The 24,137-nt window shown below is 46.7% G+C and overlaps 2 protein-coding genes across 2 annotated transcripts; both read left to right on the top strand.

Moving 5' to 3' along the window:
* The first annotated feature begins 356 nt into the window (after window positions 1–356).
* On the top strand, window positions 357–9,038 carry LOC138666234 (uncharacterized). Its single transcript, XM_069754469.1, has 7 exons — window positions 357–429; window positions 2,272–2,473; window positions 3,312–3,522; window positions 4,985–6,107; window positions 8,368–8,511; window positions 8,600–8,903; window positions 8,977–9,038. Exons 2-7 carry the CDS (start codon window positions 2,281–2,283, stop codon window positions 9,036–9,038), a joined length of 2,037 nt encoding a protein of 678 aa, XP_069610570.1. The 5' UTR covers window positions 357–429; window positions 2,272–2,280.
* A 114-nt stretch (window positions 9,039–9,152) lies between these two features.
* Window positions 9,153–23,954, top strand: LOC138667172 (zinc finger protein 541-like). Its single transcript, XM_069755467.1, has 6 exons — window positions 9,153–9,233; window positions 10,028–10,131; window positions 11,964–12,039; window positions 12,392–12,480; window positions 19,837–20,169; window positions 22,422–23,954. Exons 1-5 carry the CDS (start codon window positions 9,173–9,175, stop codon window positions 19,990–19,992), a joined length of 486 nt encoding a protein of 161 aa, XP_069611568.1. The 5' UTR covers window positions 9,153–9,172; the 3' UTR covers window positions 19,993–20,169; window positions 22,422–23,954.
* The last annotated feature ends 183 nt before the right edge of the window (window positions 23,955–24,137 follow it).

The following is a 24,137-nucleotide window of genomic DNA, read 5'->3' as shown; positions in this document are numbered from 1 at the left end:
AGAAACATTCGCTGGATCCGTTTTTTTTCACAAAACGACGCATCGTGACGGAAAACGAAGGACGGAAGTGTGAAAGAGGAAAGAAATCCGCCCCCAGGAGGTAACGAAGTTGCAATTCCACCAACTACCTAAAGGTGGCGCTAAGCATTGGCTCTTGTAGTTGTAATCTACCTCCCTCCCCAACAACCAGTTTACTAACTTTTTACCCGGACCACGTGACTCTAAACGACACTGCTATTGGTGGAATGTCACGTGTAAAGGTGCGGTTATTTACCTTTTTTTCCCCCCCTTCCCGGCTCTGGGGAACTGTGCGTCACGTGACTCGTCCTATCCAATCAGGGAAAAGGATGGTTTCTAGCCGGGAGATCTCGCTCCTCTGAGCAGCAGACAGGGCGGCGCGGTACAGGGAGCTGCACGGTCAGGGAGGAGGTGCGCAGCCCGGTGGATGCCGGTGTCAGCCATCTTGGAGCCTTAGACATTACGGTTTTGTTGTGTTTTCTGCTTTAGCAAAGTAGAGCAATAGCTGGAAGGGAGGATGATCATTGCACAAAAAACCAGTAGGGCCCTTGTGTTGTATACAGGAGACCCCTCCATCATTCTTGACCTGAGATACACAGGGGGAGATTTATCAAGAGAAATGCGACAGTTTTGCAGCACAACCCCCCCCCCCCCAAAAAAAAAAAAAAAAACCATCACACGCGTCCTGTGCGTTGTCTGACAAGTGGGCGTGGTCTAATGTGTATAATACCGCCACAAAGTAATGGGTGGAAATGTCTGGTGATGCGCCAGCTAGAAAAACTTGGACAAGTGGGTGTGGCCCAGCACAACCCCCAATAGATCCGCTATAATCTATGCAAAATTAGTGACATGAACGTGTTCCGCTTTAAGGCCGGAGGACAAGATACGACTAATGCACGAGTAGCTGCAAGATGCATTAAAGGGGATGTCCAGTGGAAAGATGTTACTGATCCATGGGGGTCCGACTGCTGGGACTTGTAGTGATCTGCAGAATGGGACAGCGGTGCACACTCGCTCGCTGCTCCATTCATTCTCTATGGGGCTGATGAGCGCTGCGCTCGGCTTTTTCCATCGACCCCATAGAGAACGGATGGAGCGGCGGTCGAGCGTGTGCACCGCTGTCCCGTTCTGACGGTCGGTGCAGACCCCAATAGTCGGACCACCACTGATCCACAAGTTCTAACTTCACTGCACAACCCCCTTTAATAGGTGTAAAAACTGGAATGCAAAACGCCAGTCTTGATTCATTCTTAGAGGGTGCACACCTGTTTTCCCCTTTTTTTTTGGCATTTTTTGCCCCTCAGTCTTAAATTCTGCGAGTCTAGAAATGAGCTCCCGTCAGGGTCTGCCGTACGTTTCTATCCTAATTTACCGCACAAATTATGAATGTGTCGGCGCACTCAGATCGAGCAGATCTCCGCCCATTTGGAAAAAGATAGTCGTAGCCGGTTGGCACAGTCACAAAAGCGCCAAGAGTTGCACAAGTTCTGCTCGGCTCTAAGCTGGTTTACTGGATGAATCTGCCCCGGTTTGTAGCGCATAAGGCACACCCCTTTCAGTAAAGCCACACCCCTTTGTCAATCAGTGCTCAGAAAGTACAAATAAAGTGCTGTGTCATCGGTCTCACCAATAAGCATTTTAGCAATGGCTATCGCAAAGGTATGATCGCCAGGGTCCGACCCCCCAATAGATTCCCGTAGATCCGGGGACCCCGAGTGATTGGAGCGATATTGCTCAGTCCGGGCTAAACCCTGGTCTCCTGGGCATGTGCAGTGACGAAAGGGTGCCTGGCCGTCATCCTCCGCGCATGCAATGGGAGGGACAGAGATGCAGCGCATGTGCAGAAACTGATAGCGGGGTAATTAATGGAGTGAAACAATCGTTAGGTGATGTAACCTGACAGCTTCCCTAGAAATATTTATAAATAATTATTGATTAATAATAGTTATGTATTAATTAATAGTTGTTTCGATCCTCTGTTATTCCTCCTGGAAATGTATGACTAAGTTGACACATGGGCGTTACTGATTTCCATAGTAAACTGGGAATGTCCCCAAAATGTCAAGACTGATTGGCCAGTGTCAGAGTTTCCACTAACCGAGAATGGAAACGCCTAATTAATTAATTGATTCTCAGGAGGAATAACAGAGGTGCAGTTCCACCAATAGGCGTTCCAGAATTGCTATTTTATACGGAATGATTTCAGTTAGGGGGTAACAAGGTGACACTCTGCACGTTGCTTCTTTTTTTTAGGTTTTCGAGATGACCCATTTCAGCTTAAACGATGGATTCGGCCTCCAGCCCGATGACTTCTGCCGGGAGTTGTTCCAGCCCATCAGCGAGCTCTTCCAGCCTCCGGACCACGGTCTAAGCTCCGCTGACGTCATGTTGGGGGATATACTTCTGCCCTGCAGGATGGAGGAGGTATCGGCGGTCACCAATAAATGGGACGCAGGTTTGTCTTTCATCAGGATCCGTCACCTATCCCTGTATTCCCCTAGAACAATCTTAAAACATCGATGTTGCCTTGTGCTGTCCCTTGGTTACTCCTGGAAAAATAGAAATAAATTGACAACATGATGTTACTATTTCCCTTATCTTTGGGGTGTTTCCCTACTTAAAAAATGTTGAATTATAACACCTATGGATGGCATAGGGGACAGCATTCCTAGCACGCAGGTCCCCCAAAAAACAAGAAGAGGGTTCTATAGAGCCCCTTCTGAATGTGGTGGAGGGTGAGCATGCACGCCACCATTCTATTTTTTTTTTTGGTGGCTTCATTTGGGAACACAGGAGACCATGGGGGTACACTGCATTATAGACAGAATAAACTACTGATTGGCTGCAGCGCTGTTGAAGTGACGTTAGCACTGCAGACAAACAACTGAGACTGAAGAAGCGGCGGAGCCTCGGCGCTAGACCCCGGGAAAGTAATTAAATCCCAGTTTGTTTGCCTTTAGAGCTACTGCAGTCTTTTCCCCTTTAATTTTCTAAGTGACTTGTGGTCATCGAGTGTTGGGCTTATTTCAGCAATATCTGATGGAGATCAGTCCCACCTCCGGGGAACTGCACCTGTCTCAAGAATGGGGTCCTCCCAATGCCCGTCTTACCTGCTGAGGTGGTGGCTGTAAACGAGAGATCCAATAAATAGCAGAGTAAGGGAAATGGGACCCCTGTTCTTGAGATAGACAGGTCCCCGAGGGGGCGCTCCTAAATCCCGACCAACCCCCTTCATTAGGGATCGCTGCAGAATTGCCCTATGCTGATTAGATTTCTCATTTTGCCCCTTCCAGATCTCCACCTCGGAGGCGCTGAGGGCAGCAGTTCGCTACTGAACAAGTCTTGCACCGAGAAATGCGTTCAGACCACCATGCTGAACTGCAAGGTGTGCGGGAAGGTCTTCTCCAGCACCGGCTCCCTCAACAAACACTCGGTCACCCACAGCCAGGAGCGAAGTCACATCTGCAAGATCTGCATGAAAGCCTTCAAAAGACAGGACCACCTGTATGTACCCGGACCGCCGGCCATGTAGTAATGCAATACAGGATGTCGTCTCGCTGCCCACAAGGCCGCGTACAGACAAGCCTATGAAATGCTTTCTTCCTGAAAAATCGCACAGTTTTTACCTATATGTCCGTTTTGTTTTGTTTTTTTGCATCCAATTTTTTACATCAGAATTTAAGAAAAGTTACAAGATCAAATAAAGTTTCTTAATTGCAAACTATCCGTAAAAATTGGATGCCAAATGGATTTTCTGTATGGCATCCAATTTTTTTTTTGCGCACTCATAAGACTTAAAAATGCTGGAGACAAGTGCATGCGCCCTTCATCCATAACGTTGGGCACAACATTCTAATTTTTTTTTTTTTGCTCTTTTTTTGTGTTCCTCTCTTCAAAGAGCTGTAATTTTTATTTTTCCAATAACATAGCCACATATCTCTGTGGTTTTTACCTTAAGAATTAATTAGTTGTATATTTCCGTAGATTAAACTTTTATGGACCCAACAACACTTAATATGTTTTTTTTCTTTTACTTTTGAATTGGGTAAATTGTAGTTGGAGATATACTGTATATGTATAACTTTTGGTTTTTTTTTATTTATTTTTCTTTGTCCCCCTGGGGGACTTGAACCTGTGATCGTTTGACCATTTGCACTATAATGTTGCAGTTTAGAAAATGAATGTAGATTTCCTATGAAGTCCCAATGCAGGTTGTACAAAGTTTTTGGCAATAGGGGGCTTTTCAGTAGGCTCCCGACTGCCATGGCAACCCATCAGCAATCCCCTCACAGTGGGGCCAATAGGTGCCCGGACAGTCGCATGATGTGATCGCACCATGTAAATAATGCTATCGAATTGACAGCGGTGTGTAATTGAGTAAACCGCTACAGTTGGAGCTTGCGCCAATTTTTGGAGGCAGGTGCCGGCAGTATAACACAGCCATCATCTGAGCGAGCTCAGCCCCTGACCCTGCACCAGGCATAGGATGCACCAGTACGTCTAATGTTTTGAATGACTTGATTAGAAGAAAATCGCACTATATATCTATTTCTGACGAATCACTAAAGCAGATGTATATTCACATGCAAACTTCCCACCGCCGTCCCAATTCACCCCAAATGCCAAAAATTCATATGCATTCTGCAGAATAGAGTGCCATCGATTGGAGGTAGCGGTGCGGTAAGTCTAGGTCCACCCCTTAACGAGCCTCGCAACAGGATCAGGGATCATCCCTCCAATCTGTGCCACCCTGAGAAGGGGCAGGCATCAAAAAAAGGTTGTGTTGCAAGGGCCAGACACTAAATTTGGAGCAGCTATGTCCATTAGGTGCCACTTGCCTTTTCATTCTGTCGTAGTGGATAGTCCTCCATATCTATACAGACCTGGTCTCTATAGTGAGAACTGCTCAGCTTGTGCCGGGTGCTGTCATGTAACGTAGTCACGGTGTCTCCTCTTTCCTCCCCAGGATGGGACACATGCTGACGCATCTGAAGGTGAAACCGTTCGTGTGCACGGAGCCCGGCTGCAACAAGAGCTACTGTGATTTCAGGTCATTGAGGAGACACTACGAGCTCCACCACGGACTGTGGCCAAGGCAGCCGGAAGTACCCACCGCAAACCCTGCATTACCGCCAAGCAGAGTGCTAGATCCAGTCCCCGGCCCGCCAGTCCTGCCCGATGTTGAGCTCATCAGATGCCTGGCGACTGAGATTTTACAGCAGAAGGTCACGTCCAATATGGCTGTCTTGCAAGACACCAAGGCCAACCATGTCCCCCAGACAATGACTTTAAATAGCAGTAAGTGGAGCGAAGACTTTGCTGCCAGAAATACTTACACCGTGATTAATTCTTCTAGCAAAGTGTCCATGGATCCGGCCTATGCCAGGTACTCCGATCCTTCAGCAGATCATCTCCTGTATCCTGCAAAGATCCGACCTCTGCAGGAGCAGCCGGATATTCTTTTACCCGGGTCCTTTAATGACGACACACTAAGTGGCGAATTTAAAGAGCCCCTGGCCAGGCACCCGAACCGCCTAGATCATAGGTACGCGTCTCCCGCAGCAGATAATGGACACCAGGCCATGCACGCGCAGTATTCGTTTCCCCATGCTCCAGATTTCACAAGACTTACCATTCAGCTCTGTCCAAATTCAGGCTTCCAGATCCAAAACACGGCAAACGTTTATCCTCCCGTGAAAAATTCCCCGTCTACGATCTCTCACACCGCGACCCTAACTCTCCCCAGTATGTCCATGCCCCAGTGGCATCCAGAAACGACTGGCATAAGAGGCTGGGGGGAGCTGCAAAGAGACCCTCCGGGACTGATAACATGCAGAATCAGCAGGGCGGCAGAAGACGTGGCCAGTGGAGGCCAAAACGGCGCAACACAAGCCCGACCCAGACAGGAGAGTCAGACACTGGAAAACAGCACAAATGAAATACAGACCAAGCTCGGAAGATCCCAGTGCAAGTCGGCCATCAATCCCAGCACAGTCCCTGCAAGTCAGGTGGCCCTAGAGTCCTTCACGGCCTTAAATATTTCCCAGGGTAATGACAAAATGTATAGACTTTCTATCGGCAAGTCAAAAGTAAGTGGTGTCACTGCCCGAGAATGAGATCAAGGAGTGAAATCTAAGAGGAATGATACATTATTAGGAGAAAAAATGAGTCTTCACCATTCTCAAGATCTGTGCTTGCTGTCACCGAAGTGAGGAATTACTGTTTGCATTCATCAGCTGCATGGTTTATTGCAGTGCACCAGAGCTGCTCCCATTCACTGACAGCAAGCAGAGATCTCGGTGAGGAATTAGGCCAACACATATTAAGACACCAGTCCTAAAGAGAAGTAAATTGGGTGAAGTTTCAGGAAATATATTAAATGGGGCACAGATGGTGGTCTTGGCCTCTTTTTTTTTTCCTCAACACAGCATAAAAGTTTTAGGTTTTTGCCCAACTTTTTTTTTTAAACAGTAAATTGACTAATAAACGGGGGCCATGACTTATTAGAAAGTTGAAAAACTAAGCATAAAAAAAGTTGTACAGCTACATCTGCACCACTGCTTTGCTGCCACTAGATGTCCCCCTTGCACGATGCCTCTGCCATATAGAGGCCCATCTTGGCTTCTGCTGTCGCCTGTTGCTTTCCTATTACTATGATCTATGTGACACCATGTGAGGAGGAGGTCACGGCTTAGGCTAGGTACACACTGCGTCTGTGCCCTCTGCTGGGAGCATAACCTCAGGAGGGATTTGCCCAAGTCGGGATGGATGCAACTTGTCTCCTGCTTTCCCAGAACCTTCAGTTCTGCTATATAGTTCATCCTATCACTGACATGCAGAATATACAGCTCTGGCAAAAATTAAGAGACCACTTTTAAATGTTCACTTTGTCTGATTTTTCTCTTTATAGGTTTATTTTTGAGTAAAATGTACATTGTTCTTTTATTCTATAAACTACTGACTACATGTCTCCGAAGTTCCAAGCAATACATATTGTATTTATTTTCTGAAAATGAGAAATGGTCAAAATAATAAAAAAAAATATCCAGTGCTTGGCAGACCTCAAATAATGCAAAAAAAAAAAAAAAGTTCATAATCATTTAGAAACAACAATACTAATGTTTTAACTCAGGAAGAGTTCAGAAATCAATATTTTGTGGAATAACCATGATTTGTAATCACAGCTTCCGTGCGTCTTGCCATGCTTTCCACCAGTCTTTCGCACTGCTCCTGGCGCAAAGATGTCAGCAGTTCTTCTTTGATTGCTTGTGACTATCCATCATCCTCTTCATCAGTGGGGTTCAGGTCTGGAGATTGGCTGCCCATGACAGGGATTTGATAGGGTGGTCCTTCATCCACGCCTTGATTGACCTACCTGTGTGGCATGGCGCATTGTCCTGCTGGATAAAATAGCCATCAAACAAAGAAGAACTGCTTACATTTTTGTACCAGAAGTGGCATAAGGTCACCCAAAAGCAGTGTGAAAGACTGGTGGAAAGCATGCCAAGACGCATGAAAGCTGGGATTAAAAATCATGGTTATTCCACAAAATATTGATTTCTGAACGCTTCCTGAGTTAAAACATTAGTATTGTTGTTTCTAAATGATCATGAACTTGTTTTTTTTTTTTTTTTGCATTATTTGAAGTCTGAAAGCAATGCATTTTTTTTGTTATTTTGACCATTTTCAGAAAATAAATACAAAATTTATTGCTTGGAACTTCGGAGACATGTAGTCAGTAGTTTATAGAATAAAAGAACAATTTACATTTTACTCAAAATATGCCTATAAAGAGGAAAATGAGACAAACTGAACATTTAAAAGTGGTCTCTTAATTTTTGCCAGAGCTGTATATATATATATATATATATATATTTTTTAATCATTCCTCGGTCACCAAAAATGGAATAAAAGATATTACATGGGTCATATATTAGTTATCGGCCTTAGGAGCCACAATACAGTAAAAACTTTTACAAAGTTTTGTAACACTTTAAAAAAAAGTTAATTTTCTGTTTGATTATTATCAGCACCACATTAACCCAGGTTGCGGCAGGTATCCTACACCACAAAGTTCAGCCCAACTTTCGTCATAAATCAATTGAAAGGAACTGAGGTATAAAAAAAAACAGACAAAAGAGGTATAAACTCCCCATCAGAACGAGATCACTGACAGATTTTCAGCTAACTCATTCTTCAGCCGAGCAATAGACAGCCCAACACACACTCAGGCTATAGAACGGTGCAACATTTGTATTAAAAACCAATTACAAAAATGATTTTTCTTTGAAAATAAGTAAACATTTATAGACCTTTGTTAAAATATGACAATATAGGATCTTTTAAAAGGACAATCGAGAAGGGGATACGGTAAGCTGGCAACGCACGGGGGAGCCGACAGAGCAATGTCTGGGATCCTGGACAAGCAAGGAGGAGACTGCAGGACGCCTTGTAATCCCTGTGTCTGTGCCCGTCACTAAGAAAGACGACAAGGTGAGGGGAGCCCTTTAAGAAAGTCATTTTTATTCCCCGGACAACCCCTTTAACTGTTGGCGCTTCTTCTTTTGTCTTTGCTGTTTAGGTGAATGGACTTAGAGGTCATCATCTAAAGTCTACCCTGAAAAAAGGGAAAGAGACAAGACCTTGTCCTCTGCCCTTATACATCCCCCCTCCGGTGTCGGAAAACAATTCTGCCCCCTCTGGTTGTTTCCAGAGCAGCATGCGCTCCCCAGACACCCCGCTATCCGAGTACTTCCATAAAGGCGCCCTCCACTGCCAGTATACACCCCCTCCCATGCTGAGCCCCATCCGCCAAGGGACCGGCCTCTATTTCCAGACCTTCTGCGCCCCCTCCAGTGCCCAGTACCAGCCTCCCAGTGTTGATGGTGAGTACTGGTTTCCATGTGGTGGGACGACTGTGTGTATAATGGTACTTACAGCGCACGTTACCCCCCGCAGATATAGACACTGACGGAGTCGGCCTCGTCATAGACGCCACAGAGTTTTCTGTCCAGCCGTAAGTCCCTGCAATCTGAGGGTAAGACCTCGTCCCTTTAATAGATTACATTTTGGATTTTTTTTCCCCCCTTTAAGTCACATTAACATCGGAGATCGGTTCCAGGCGGCGATCCCGGTGTGCAGAGACCGCTCCGTGATGGGAGGAGAAGAGGAAAAGGCTGATTTGGTTTGGAGACCCCGGAGACTCACTGCAGAGAGTAAGACCCCTCGCCAGCACATGATGATTGTAGGCAGTAATCTAAAGTCACATGCTATGTTTACTACCTGCCTGTCCATAGATTTTATCCCACCCCTTTAAGGATGTGTAACCCCTCTCCACCTCTGACCCCGACCTTACAACAAATGATTCAGGTGCTGCAGTCGCTTTTGTCAGCAGTATTTAAGGGGTTAAGTGGTCAGGATTGGGAGGATTTAGCCACAGACCCGGCCATTGCACATAGTGTGACCGCTGAGGGAGGTGCGGGCTGAGCGATACCTCCGCTGCCGAGGAAGTACCACCAGAGCCATAGATGTGTGGCATGATGCTGGGGGGGGGTTAGATTTATGAGCGCGGCTTGTACGCAGCGTGTGGAGGCCCTCTGAGGCCGGACGACTTGTGCTCAGATCGGAGGACTCAGCCCGAACACCGCGTCCTCCCAGCCAAGCGCGGTCCGTCCCGAGTCTGTATTAGAAGCTTGTAGGCTTTCCATGTAATGAAATACTTCGCTCCTCTGCGGGGAACCTTATTCTACAGTATACGGCATCTGTGCCTATGGAAGTCTACAGACCCCCGATAATACTGCTCCATAATCAGGCACGTGGCCAAAGGCTGCACTGAAGGGGTTCAGTGAAGATCTACTTTTCTGTGTAGACCACTTTTATTAATGTTTCCACATTGTGGCTGTTATAACCTGCCGTCTGGCACATCCATCGATGGGATCAGTGTTTCACTATTGTCACGTACTTGTCGCCATGATTCCCTCTCAGTCACTAATGTCTCTTGTTTCCTTAGTCTCCCATCTTGTCAAACTTGCCTGCTCCAGTGCTGTACCCGGAGGAGGCTGCAACCTGGAGCTCGCCCTCCACTGTCTGCATTTTAGCCGGGGCAACGTCTTGGTGAGTCCTTCAGTCTCCTACCTGCTTTATAGGTCATTGCGAATATCTATTCTGGTGCATGCAACGGATGGCACGGGCTCAGGAGCTGTGTCATCAGCCGCACGGGCTCAGGAGCTGTGCCGTCAGCCGCACGAGATAAGGAGCTGTGCCATCAGCCGCACGGGGCTCAGGAGCTGTGCCGTCAGCCGCACGGGCTCAGGAGCTGTGCCGTCAGCCGCACGAGATAAGGAGCTGTGCCATCAGCCGCACGAGATAAGGAGCTGTGCCGTCAGCCGCACGAGATAAGGAGCTGTGCCATCAGCCGCACGGGGCTCAGGAGCTGTGTCATCAGCCGCACGAGATAAGGAGCTGTGCCATCAGCCGCACGGGGCTCAGGAGCTGTGCCGTCAGCCGCACGGGCACACTGTTTATTCCTTGCCTTCCATGTCACATACTTACAGCATTGGTGGGTGATACTCCCCACACAGCCATACAGCCTGCAGATGGCACAGGAGCGGAGCCTGCACATTTGGCAGCAGGTAGCGGATACATCATCCAGCTGAGCCAGGATCGGAACAAACTCCAATCACAGCTGTTTAAACCCAATCATGACCTAGTCGAGTAGGCAGAATGGCTTAGAAATACTAATCATCCCATAATATTGGGTCAGCTTTATTACTTGTAAAGTTTCCCAAAAATGTCAAAAAGCAAGACAAAATATTTTTTTTTCCTTAAAAAGCATAAACCCCACCATTTTTGTTTATGCAGTATATAGAGAAACCCCATAGATTTCTGTGTCAGTCTCCTGGCTGCAATGAATACCCATCAGCTCTTGTGTTTCAGGGAAAGGGATGGGTGCACAGAACAACGAGCACTATGGACTTGTTTTAAATGCCCATTGTCAAAGATTGTTAGTGGCATTTAAGAGGCTAATAGCAGCAATCCACTGCTGGCGGAGGACTCCGGCTGTGCAACACAGGTGGCATCTGGCTGGTGCGGAGCGGGGTCAGTGCCTCAGCCTGTTCCATACTCCAACATGCGTTTTACACGTAGGGCGATGTTGAGAAAGGGTTAATTTTTTAAATCCTTTTAAAAGTTCAGTAAAAAAAATTAGAGGTAGATATATATATATATATATATATATATTTATTAATATAATATCCCTTACACAGCCTGGAGGTGTGGTTTGGGGTCATTGTCCTGTTGAAAAATAAATCATGGTCCAACTAAACGCAAACCGGATGGAATAGCATGCCGCTGCAAGATGCTGTGGTAGCCATGCTGGTTCAGTATGCCTTCAATTTTGAATAAATCCCCAACAGTGTCACCAGCAAAGCACCCCCACACATCACACCTCCTCCTCCATGCCTCACAGTGGGAACCAGGCATGTAGAGTCCATCCGTTCACCTTTTCTGAGTCGCACAAAGACACGGTGGTTGGAACCAAAGATCTCAAATTTGGACTCATCAGACCAAAGCACAGATTTCCACTGGTCTAATGTCCATTCCTTGTGTTCTTTAGCCCAAACAAGTCTCTTCTGCTTGTTGGCTGTCCTTAGCAGTGGTTTCCTAGCACTAGAATATAAGAAATATTTTCAGTTGTTTCACACTTTTTTGTTAAGTATATAATTCCACATGCGTTAATTCATAGTTTTGATGCCTTCAATGTACAGTTTTCATAGTCATGAAAATACAGAAAAATCTTTAAATGAGAAGAAGGTGTGTCCAAACTTTTGGTCTGTACTAATATATATATCCATCCATTCATCATAAAAGTGTAAAAAAAAAAAAAAGTGTGAAATAAAAGATCTGGACGTCAGAAACGCCACTGATTCTCTCATGTTCTGCTTTAGGAGACGCTGGAGAAACTTTTAGATTCAAAGCATCAGAAACTTCTTCCTCAATGTCTTGTAGATTATCACTATGCAGGTAAGAAAATCCTAAGCCACCGCCGGCACCGGAGAGGCCAAGGCCGGGGCTACCGGTTGTCCGGCCATAGATAGCTGTGTGCCGCTGCTAATTCTCTGCATAAAGCGAGCAGGGAGGTGTTGTGACCCCCACGGTGCTGACTGAGCGGTCGCTGTCCCCGGCAGGTCACAATGCAGAGACGTAGCAGCGACGTACAGAGATCTGTGGTCGCACTCCCTGTGCTGCGGCCAACGTCGTTGTGTAGTCCTACTAGCATGTGCTCTGGGGCATCGTTCTGGCTCCTCGCTGTATTTATTGTCCCGACTGATTTTCCAGGACCATTTTGCATTCTGATATATCGGTTATTCTACAGGTTCAGATCATTGGTCAGAAACAGAGAAGCGGCAATTTAAGAACGCTTACTGCAAGGCGAGGAAGGACTTCTCCTATATACAGGCCATGGTAAGAGGACACCCAGCCCGACACTCACGGGAACATTACAAACAAACTAGTGCGGTCGTCCTCCAGGGACGCGCCGCTCCTACCGCGTCCAGGATGTTTGCTGATTGGAGAAGGTTTGCTCCTGATGATTGACAGTTCATGTTGGCAACACCGTCCCGAACTGTGCGCTTCCCCCTTGGAAAAAGTAGACCGCTTTCCCTCTGCAGCCTCGTAGGAGCACAGGTGCTCTGAAGCTGCTCAGATCATGCAAAATCCTGACAGCTTCAGAGCAGCGCTCATAAGCTCTGTACAAAGAGGATGTAAGTGCTGCGCCTCTTGCCTAGGAGTTGGCCACCACTGACAGACTGCAGCGGTGCCCAGTAGCCTTCGCATCAAGCAGCAAACTATAGAATTTAAAATCCTTCCATTCTTGATATTTTTAATAAGAGTTAAATTGCAAAGTTGCTGGTGTCTGCAGATACTTTGCAAGTTAGGACATTGAGAATATATATATATATATATATTTTTTTTTTTAAGAGGTTAATTTCATTTATTTTTTTACAGCAAGAGGTTATACATACACTGCTCAAAAAAATAAAGGGAACACTAAAATCCCACATCCTAGATATCATTGAATGAAATATTCCAGTTGTAAATCTTTATTCATTACATAGTGGAATGTGTTGAGAACAATAAAACCTAAAAATTATCAACGTAAATCACAACTAATATCCCATGGAGGTCTGGAGTTGGAATGATGCTCAAAATCAAAGTGGAAAATCAAATTACAGGCTGATCCAACTTCAGAGGAAATGCCCCAAGACAAGGAAATGATGCTCAGTAGTGTTTGTGGCCTCCACGTTCCTGTATGATCTCCCTACAATGCCTGGGCATGCTCTTGATGAGACAGTGGATGTTCTCCTGAGGAATCTCCTCCCAGACCTGGACTAAAGCATCCGCCAACTCCTGGACAGTCTGTGGTGCAACGTGACGTTGGTGGATGGAGCGAGACATGATGTCACAGATGTGTTCAATCGGATTTCTGGTCTGGGTAACGGGCGGACCAGTCCATAGCTTCAATGCCTTCATCTTGCAGGAACTGCTGACACACTCCAGCCACATGAGGTCTGGCATTGTCCTGCATTAGGAGGAACCCAGGTCCAACCGCACCAGCATATGGTCTCACAAGGGGTCTGAGGATCTCATCTCGGTACATAATGGCAGTCGGGCTACCTATGGCGAGCACATGGAGGGCTTTGCGGCCCTCCACTGAAATGCCACCCTACACCATTACTGGCCCACTGCCAAACCGGTCATGCTGAAGGATGTTGCATGCAGCAGATCGCTCTCCACGGTATCTCCAGACTCTGTCACGTCTGTCACATGTGCTCAGAGTGAACCTGCTTTCATCTGTGAAGAGCACAGGGCGCCAGTGGCAAATTTGCCAATCCTAGTGTTATGTGGCAAATGCTAAGCATCCTGCACGGTGTTGGGCTGTGAGCACAACCCCAATCTGTGGACGTCGGGCACTCAGACCATCCTCATGGAGTCTGTTTCTAACAGACAGTTTGTGCAGACACATGCACATTTGTGGCCTGCTGGAGGTCATTTTGCAGGGCTCTGGCAGTGCTCCTCCTGTTCCTCCTTGCACAAAGGCTGAGGGAGCAGTCCTGCTGCTGGGTTGTTGCCCTCCTACAGCCCCCTCCACGTGTCCTGGTGTACTGTCCTGTCTCCTAGTAGCACCTCCAGCCTCTGGACACTACGCTGACAGACACAGCAAACCACCTCGCCACAGCTCGCATTGATGTTCCATCCTGGATGAGCTGCACTACCTGAGCCACTTTTGTGGGTTGTAGAGTCCATCTCATGCTACCACGAGTGTGAAAGCACAACCAACATTCAAAAGTGACCAACACATCAGCCAGAAAGCATTGGTACTGAGATGTGGTCTGTGACCCCCACCTGCAGAACCACTCCTTTATTGAGTGTGTCTTGATAATTGCCAATAATTTCCATCTGTTGTCTACTCCATTTGCACAACAGCATGTGAAATTGATTGTCATTGATTGCTTCCTAAGGACAGTTTGATTTCACAGAAGTTTGATTTACTTGGCGTTATATTCTGTTTGTGTTCCCTTTATTTTTTTTTTGAGCAGTGCATATCTGTCCTTGCATTTGTTGCCGAGTCTTGAGACAGGTAAAGCAAAAAAAAGGGAAGAAGCCAGCACTGCTCATGGTCAGAACGCAATAACTGAAGTGCAATTGCACATAAATTCTAACTGTATTTCAAATATGAGACATTTAGCAAACATTTGATCAATTCTTTGAGCTACCCCGCCCCTTCACGGCAATCTCATAATGGGGTAGTCCTAATCTACGTATTTTATTTACGTTGTGCCATTATGGCCTCCTGAATGTATAAAAGAAAAAAAAGGACCACATTAAATGCAAACTGTACCTGGAGCATTTTCAGAGTCACTCCCTTGGTGCCAGGAAAGGCAAGCGCAGGTAAAGGCCGATCAGGTCCAGTGCGGACATTTCAGATCTGGCTTCCACACTGCCAAACCCGCACCAAAGATGAAGGGTGAGACAGGCTGAGACACAGGTGCACAATTAACTAGTTAATTGAGTTAATTGAGTTAATTGTGCACCTGTGTCTCAGCCTGTCTCACCCTTCATCTTTGGTGCGGGTTTGGCAGTGTGGAAGCCAGATCTGAAATGTCCGCACTGGACCTGATCGGCCTTTACCTGCGCTTGCCTTTCCTGGCACCAAGGGAGTGACTCTGAAAATGCTCCAGGTACAGTTTGCATTTAATGTGGTCCTTTTTTTTCTTTTATACATTCAGGAGGCCATAATGGCACAACGTAAATAAAATACGTAGATTAGGACTACCCCATTATGAGATTGCCGTGAAGGGGCGGGGTAGCTCAAAGAATTGATCAATTGTTTGCTAAATGTCTCATATTTGAAATACAGTTAGAATTTATGTGCAATTGCACTTCAGTTATTGCGTTCTGACCATGAGCAGTGCTGGCTTCTTCCCTTTTTTTTGTCTTGAGACAGGTCCCATATCTTACATTGGTTGATAGCGGTGGAAGACCAAGCTGATTAAAGGGGTTGTCCATAATTAAAAAATCATCTCTCCAATCACTGAAGCAGAGATGCAATACAATACTGCTTCATTGATCCTGAAAGAAAGCAGCAATGATCCTCATTTCTATACCACACTTAACCCCTTCATGACCCAGCCTATTTTGACCTTAAAGACCTTGCCGTTTTTTGCAATTCTGACCAGTGTCCCTTTATGAGGTAATAACTCGGGAACGCTTCAATGGATCCTAGCGGTTCTGAGATTGTTTTTTCGTGACATATTGGGCTTCATGTTAGTGGTAAATTTAGGTCAATAAATTCTGTGTTTATTTGTGATAAAAACGGAAATTTGGCGAAAATTTCGCAATTTTCACATTTAGAATTTTTATTCTGTTAAACCAGAGAGTTATGTGACACAATAGTTAATAAATAACATTTCCCACATGTCTACTTTACATCAGCACAATTTTGGAAACAAATTTTTTTTTTGCTAGGAAGTTATAAGGGTTAAAATTTGACCAGCGATTTCTTATTTTTACAACGAAATTTACAAAACCATTTCTTTTTAGGGACCACCTCACATTTGAAGTCAGTTTGAGGGGTCTATATGGCTGAAAATACCCAAAAGTGACACCATTCTAAAAACTGCACCCCTCAAGGTGCACAAAACCACATTCAAGAAGTTTATTAACCCTTCAGGTGCTTCACAGCAGCAGAAGCAACATGGAAGGAAAAAATGAACATTTAACTTTTTAGTCACAAAAATTATCTTTTAGCAACAATTTTTTTATTTTCCCAATGGTAAAAGGAGAAACTGAACCACGAAAGTTGTTGTCCAATTTGTCCTGAGTACGCTGATACCTCATATGTGGGGGTAAACCACTGTTTGGGCGCACGGCAGGGCTTGGAAGGGAAGGAGCGCCATTTGACTTTTTGAATCAAAAATTGGCTCCACTCTTTAGCGGACACCATGTCACGTTTGGAGAGCCCCCGTGTGCCTAAAAATTGGAGCTCCCCCACAAGTGACCCCACTTTGGAAACTAGATGCCCCAAGGAACTTATCTAGATGCATAGTGAGCACTTTAAAGCCCCAGGTGCTTCACAAATTGATCCGTAAAAATGAAAAAGTACTTTTTTTTTTTTTTTCACAAAAAAATTCTTTTAGCCTCAATTTTTTCATTTTCACATGGCCAATAGGATAAAATGGATCCTAAAATTTGTTGGGCAATTTCTCCCGAGTACGCCGATACCTCATATGTGGGGGTAAACCACTGTTTGGGCACACGGCAGGGCTCGGAAGGGAAGGAGCGCCTTTTGACTTTTTGAATGGAAAATTATCTCCAATCATTAGCGGACGCCATGTCGCGTTTGGAGAGCCCCTGTGTGCATAAACATTGGAGATCCCCCCCAAAATGACCCCATTTTGGAAACTAGACCCCCAAAGGAACTAATCTAGATGTGTGGTGAGGACTTTGAACCCCCAAGTGCTTCACAGAAGTTTATAACGCAGAGCCATGAAAATAAAAATTCTTTTTTCAAAAATGATTTTTTAGCCCGCAATTTTTTATTTTCCCAAGGGTAACAGGAGAAATTTGACCCCAATATTTGTTGTCCAGTTTCTCCTGAGTACGGTGATAGCCCAGATGTGGGGGTAAACTACTGTTTGGGCACATGCCGGGCTCGGAAGTAAAGTAGTGACATTTTGAAATGCAGACTTTGATGGAATGCTCTACGGGCGTCACGTTGCGTTTGCAGAGCCCCTGATGTGGCTAAACAGTAGAACCCCCCCCAAGTGACCCCATTTTAGAAACTAGACCCCCCAAGGAACTTATCTAGATATGTGGTGAGCACTTTGAACCCCCAAGTGCTTCACAGACGTTTACAATGCAGAGCCGTGAAAATAAAAAATCATTTTTCTTTCCTCAAAAATGATGTTTTAGCAAGCAATTTTTTATTTTCTCAAGGGTAACAGGAGAAATTGGACCCCAATAATTGTTGCGCAGTTTGTCCTGAGTATGCTGGTACCCCATATGTGGGAGTAAACCACTGTTTGGGCACACGTCGGGGCTCGGAAATGAGGGAGCACCATTTGACTTTTTGAATACAAGATTGGCTGGTATCAATGGTGGCGCCATGTTGCGTTTGGAGACCCCCTGATGTGCCTACACAGTGGAAACCCCTCAATTCTACCTCCAACTAACCCCAACACACCCCTATCCCTAATCCCAACACACCCCTAACCCTAATCACAACCCTAACCCCAACACACCCCTAACCCTAATTCCAACCCTAACCCTAAGGCTATGTGCCCACGTTGCGGATTCATGTGAGATTTTTCCGCACCATTTTTGAAAAATCCGTGGGTAAAAGGCACTGCGTTTTACCTGCGGATTTACCGCGGATTGCCAGTGTTTTTTGTGCGGATTTCACCTGCGGATTCCTATTGAGGAACAGGTGTAAAACGCTGCGGAATCCGCACAAAGAATTGACATGCTGCGGAAAATACAACGCAGCGTTTCCGCGTGGTATTTTCCGCACCATGGGCACAGCGGATTTGGTTTTCCACATGTTTACATGGTACTGTACACCTGATGGAACACTGCTGCGAATCCGCAGCGGCCAATCCGCTGCGGATCCGCAGCCAAATCCGCACCATGTGCACATAGCCTAATTGTAAAGGTGTGTGCACACGCTGCGGAAAACGCTGCGGATCTGCAGCAGTTTCCCATGAGTTTACAGTTCAATGTAAACCTATGGGAAACAAAAATCTCTGTACACATGCTGCAGAAAAACTGCACGGAAACGCAGCGGTTTACATTCCGCAGCATGTCACTTCTTTCTGCGGATTCCGCAGCGGTTTTACAACTGCTCCAATAGAAAAATCGCAGTTGTAAAACCGCAGTGAAATGCGCAGAAAAACCGCGGTAAATCCACGATAAATCTACAGCGGTTTAGCACTGCGGATTTATCAAATCCGCTGTGGAAAAATCCGCAGAGGAGCAGAATACGTGTGCACATACCGAAACCCTAACCCTAGCCCTAACCCTAACCCTAACCCTACCCCTAGTTCTAACTCCAACCTTAGTGGAAAAAAAAAAAAATTCTTTATTTTATTATTGTCCCTACCTATGGGGGGTGCCAAAGGGGGGGGTCATTTACTGTTTTTTTTTTATTTTGATCACTGTGAGGTTTTATCACAGTGATCAAAATTCACATTGGAACGAATCTGCCGGCCGATTAGGCGGGCGCACTGCGCATGCGCCCGCCATTTTGGAAGATGGCGACGCCCATGAAAGAAGACGGACGGACCCCGGGAGGCTCGGTAAGTATGATGGCGTGGGGGGTGGGGTACAACTCCTCCTGTCCCTGCAGGCCGGGTGAAATTACAGTTAACCCTTTCACCCAGCTTGCAGGAGCCCAATCCGGCCATGACGCATATGCTGCATCACAGGTCGGAATGGCACAGGTTTTCATGACGCATACGGTGCGTCAAAGGTCGGGAAGGGGTTAAAGGAGTCTGTCACCCCAAAATTGAAATTAAACCATTTATAGAGGACTTTGCCCCTATAAAAAGGTTACTTGTGTTACAGATTTGGATTTTACTTACTTTTTCATAAGTTTAAAGTTTTAATAGACGCTGAAAAACATTTGGTGCATTCTTGCCATGGCGAAGTGCTCAGTGCACCGTTCCACCCTTCACCTTATGAGGATTAACAGTGCTTCAAGGAGCACTGTGTGTTGAATCCTCAGGGCTGCACACCGACACTGCAGGAGCCGAGAGCTCACACAGAGTCATTGTGTGCGGATCCCTCTGATCCTCATCCTGCCTGCAGCAAGCGCTGGCTGCACACAGAATCGCACAGCAGCAGGCGGCTGACACTGACAGCAGAGGAGAGCTCACACTGACACTGCAGGAGGCAGACGCATAAGGTCAGAACGCACTCTGATCTCCTGTCTGCATCGGTCATCCGCTGCGGTGCGATCCTGTGTGCAGCAAGCGGCCGCTGCAGATAGGACGGGATCAGGGGGCGCCTGCGCACAGTCACATTGGGCGAGCTCTGGACTCCTGCAGTGTCAGTGTGCAGGACTGAGGATTTAAGTCTCCAGACAAGGGTTTTGGAATTGGGAACTCACCATCCGTATGGGGTGCTCTCCATTTACTTCGATAGTCCATGCCAAAAATATGGGAGCAGAAGATAAGGGGTCAAGGTATAACACTGCCCAGATATCAATGTGATACTTTTTGCTCCTTGTCCTAAAGTAATAACTAAACTCTGACTATATAGATACCTGGGAAGAGCATTCACCAGTGCGTGGAGTACTACTACATCTGCAAGAAGGCGGGCAGCTTCGAGAGACGCCCGTCCCCCACTCCAGAACGTGCGCTCTGCACCGAGCAGGGTTGTGATACAGAAGAGCCTCGGGGAGGAAAGGCAAGTTAGGGAAGGTGTCTGCTCTGGTGTCCGGCCATCGTATGTACTAATCTACATCTCATCATGGAAATAGGAACCTCACGGTGGAGCAGAAGTGAGAAGCAAGGGGGAGAAGACAGGAGCCAAGGAGCAGAAGGAAACCAGAGAAGAAAACCCTATAAAGTTTCCATGCCAATTGTGTGACAGGTACATAATAGGGCCACAATGCATCCACCCGCAAAAACACAAAATAAGGGACATTATTTGTATCTCAGGGTGATGGTGTCAGTAGGAAATGCTGTCACCTTGTGACTGGCCCCTCACCAATCTCCGGGACCTCATCAATTACTACTGCGCAGAAGGGGCATGATGCAGGCACGCTACCAGTGCCCTTTCCCATTATGCGGGCACAATACCGGTGCCCTTTCCCATGCCGCGGGCACGATACCGATATACCGATGCCCTTTCCCATACCGCAGGCATGATACCGGCGCCCTTTCCCATGATGCGGGCACGATACCGGCACCCTTTCCATGATGCGGGCACGATACCGGTGACCTTTCCCATGATGCGGGCACGATACCGGTGACCTTTCCCATGATGCGGGCACGATACCGGTGACCTTTCCCATGCCGCGGGCACGATACCGATATACCGATGCCCTTTCCCATACCGCAGGCATGATACCGGTGCCCTTTCCCATGATGTGGGCATGATACCGGCACCCTTTCCCATGATGTGGGCACGATACCGGCACCCTTTCCATGATGCGGGCACGATACCGGCACCCTTTCCATGATGCGGGCACAATACCGGTGCCCTTTCCCATGCCGCGGGCACGATACCGATATACCGATGCCCTTTCCCATACCGCAGGCATGATACCGGCGCCCTTTCCCATGATGCGGGCACGATACCGGCACCCTTTCCATGATGCGGGCACGATACCGGTGACCTTTCCCATGATGCGGGCACGATACCGGTGACCTTTCCCATGATGCGGGCACGATACCGGTGACCTTTCCCATGCCGCGGGCACGATACCGATATACCGATGCCCTTTCCCATACCGCAGGCATGATACCGGTGCCCTTTCCCATGATGTGGGCATGATACCGGCACCCTTTCCCATGATGTGGGCACGATACCGGCACCCTTTCCATGATGCGGGCACGATACCGGCACCTTTCCCATGATGCGGGCACGATACCGGTGACCTTTCCCATGATGCGGGCACGATACCGGTGACCTTTCCCATGATGCGGGCACGATACCGGTGACCTTTCCCATGATGCGGGCATGATACCGGTGACCTTTCCCATGATGCGGGCACGATACCGGCGACCTTTCCCATGATGCGGGCACGATACCGGTGACCTTTCCCATGCTGCATGGCAGCACTTCTAGCACTGCACAGGAGATTATATATATATATCCAATAGAGGAGCCCGTGCAGCATTGTTGTCCGTGCACACTTGGTACAAGGTTGTAGAAATACATAGAAATCCAGAAACCCGGGTGCCAGACGTTCTCCTTTTGGTAACTTTATTAGTGCAGAAAAATCATAATGTTTCGGCCGTGCAGGGCCTTGATCAAGCTATAGGGGGAAAAAAAGTGTATTTTCTCTCTTTGATATATCAAGGCCCCTGCACTGCCGCAATGTTGTGATTTTTCTGCACTAATAAAGTTACCAAAAGGAGAAAATCTGGTGCCCGGGTTTCTGGATTTCTCGCACAGCTGTACGGGGCTTAGTACCCCTTATTCTCAGGATTTGTGGGGGTCTTAAACATCAGATTCCAGCTGATCATATGCTGATGCAATTTGCCAGCACTTGTTTCCGAGCGAGGCAGCAGTGGGTTCAGTTACTTATGCGACAGCCAGTGTAGTAGACTGACTAGGGGGATGTGCACCCAAATGCACCCATAAAAAAGTCAAGAAAGTGTTCAGGAAATCCCTAAATAACTTCAGGTTTACAACATGCCAGAGAAACGGCGTTTGTTGAAGCCTCTTTTGAGCACCAGAAAAAAATATGACGCGTGCATGAAAGCGCAATAATGTGTTCTGGTTACTGAAAACCCCTCTCCCCTGGCCTCAGTTTGAGGCTGTGCTACACTCCCCCTCATTGGGTCCGGCGCCAATCTACCGCTGTGCTCCCGGTGTCATGAGATCACGTTGACGGCTTTGCCCGAGTAGACGGCACATCAGCGCTGCAGACAATAACAGACACCGGGAGCAGCGGTGAAGATTCAGCACTGGACCTGGGGAGGGCGAGTAGGAAGTTTGTTTTTTTTCTTTAAACAAACTGCAGTCGGTAAAGAGAGTTTTTCAGAAACGTCATCTTTACCTTTTTATCATCTATAACAAGAAGTCAACAGTTTTGTTCCGCAGGGAGGTGGGAACACTGCGCTCAGACCCTCTCTCCCCGCAGCCTTTAACTACCATTCTTCTTTTTTTATTAGAGTGTTTGACAAAGTGAAGAGCCGGAACGCTCATATGAAGAAGCACCGACTGCAGGAAGAAAGAGAAAAGACCCGACACTACGAGTCACAGCACCACTCCATCTCCTGCTGAACCGCCTCCATGGAAGAGCGCCGGATCAAGGGGTTTTTTTAAAGGGACACCCAGGTTTTAGCTTCACCCTCTTGTGATAGAGATCCAGCAGGCTGCATCACCTGTGAAGGCTGCTGATCCTCTCCCAGGCACCCAGTAAAACACCCAAATATTTCTGCCCGTCTCCGACGTCCATCACTTGGACTCTCGCACTGGGTTCCCATGGAGGAGCCATAGATTTACATTTGATGCAGTTTAATCTCAGCGACGACCTGGAGATTGTAGCAGTAAGGAAACTATCAGCGGCTGCGCGGCGGAGCAGACCCCCAGCATCGGCCGCCGAGGTTTAGAACAGTTTATGGTACTTTAACATTCAATTGTTTATTATGCTCCGTTCCGTTGATTGGTTCCAACCCCAAGTATTGTGTCCCGCGTGGCTAAAAGATAGACGAAATTTATGGAAAAAGCTGCGGTTATCTTAAAGGGGTGGTAGAAGACTAAGATAATGACCCATTATCAAGAGAACCAGCAGCCCCCAGCAAGCAGGCGTTATTAGCCAGTGACTGACATTCACAGGAACTGAGCTGCAGTATGTGCCGTCAGCCATAACACTGCCGACCACGGTCCCCAAGGACTGGTCTTCAGTATCTTATATATCTCTCTCTATCTCCTCTTGAAAAACTTTTTGTACACCTCGAAAACACCATGAAGAGGTGGAGAGAATGTATCCTGGGTGGCTTGTGACTACAGAGCCAAGAGTAAGTCCCTGACTGACAACCCAACTAAGAAGCTGCAGCTTTAATTTTTATTGTACTTTTTCCAAAAAACAGCAGCCCCCCTGTCCAGGAGTTGTGTATGGTATTATTACTAGGCCTGAATCACCATGCTCCGCTGCCGTACCAGACACAACCCATTGACGGATGCGAGAATGTTTTCAGAAGAACATCAGCCATCTTTTTCTAGTCCCAGACACGTCCTTTAAATGACCAGGTTATGGTACAGGGCCCCAGATTTACAATACACACAATATCTACCACTTCACAATTTTTGGAAATAATGCTTAAGGTTTTTTTTTTTAAACAAAGTTTTTAAAACATACTTTGATTTTTCTAGATCTCTGCTTGCTGTTATTAATTAGCTTCGTTTCTTCACTTAGCTGTTGTGGCTCTGTGACAGATACACGTGACATACGTCCTGCTCCTGCGCATCCAGCCACACGGCCAGGACGACACCATGAAGGTTCCTTTCGAATGGCAGCAAGCAGAGATCTTGGAAGCCATGTTGGCTGGTTAACAGTAAAGAGTTCTATGGAAGGTTCTTTTTAAACTAAAACACATTCTCTGTTATTCTCAGGACTCGTTTCTATTCTCAGTTTTTAGTTAGAGCTAATGTGATGATCACATGTAGGAGATGCCTATAAAAAAAAAAAAAAAAAACACAAACACAACCACACCATCCGAACAGGGTTTGTTGTTTTTTTTTTTTTCCTGCAAACTCCATTCAGATGAACGGTTCAGTCAAAGAAGTCTCCCAAGCATAACCTGGAGAAAAGACGACTTTTTTTTTTTTTTTTTTTTTTAAAGAAATGTTACACTTTAAAAAGGGAATCATTCATGGTGACAATT

This window comes from Ranitomeya imitator, chromosome 2, assembly GCF_032444005.1.
Source record: "Ranitomeya imitator isolate aRanImi1 chromosome 2, aRanImi1.pri, whole genome shotgun sequence".
NCBI lineage: Eukaryota > Metazoa > Chordata > Amphibia > Anura > Dendrobatidae > Ranitomeya > Ranitomeya imitator.
This window is presented reverse-complemented; position numbering and strand designations above follow the sequence as displayed.

Coding starts and splice junctions, on each gene's coding strand:
- LOC138666234 (XM_069754469.1), top strand. CDS start 2,281: ATGACCCATTTCAGCTTAAACGATGGATTCGGCCTCCAGCCCGATGAC. Junction 6,108..8,367: donor TTTCTATCGGCAAGTCAAAA/GTAAGTGGTGTC, acceptor ATCTTTTAAAAG/GACAATCGAGAAGGGGATAC. Junction 8,904..8,976: donor CCAGCCTCCCAGTGTTGATG/GTGAGTACTGGT, acceptor TACCCCCCGCAG/ATATAGACACTGACGGAGTC.
- LOC138667172 (XM_069755467.1), top strand. CDS start 9,173: ATGGGAGGAGAAGAGGAAAAGGCTGATTTGGTTTGGAGACCCCGGAGA. Junction 12,040..12,391: donor TGTAGATTATCACTATGCAG/GTAAGAAAATCC, acceptor GTTATTCTACAG/GTTCAGATCATTGGTCAGAA. Junction 12,481..19,836: donor TCTCCTATATACAGGCCATG/GTAAGAGGACAC, acceptor CTGACTATATAG/ATACCTGGGAAGAGCATTCA.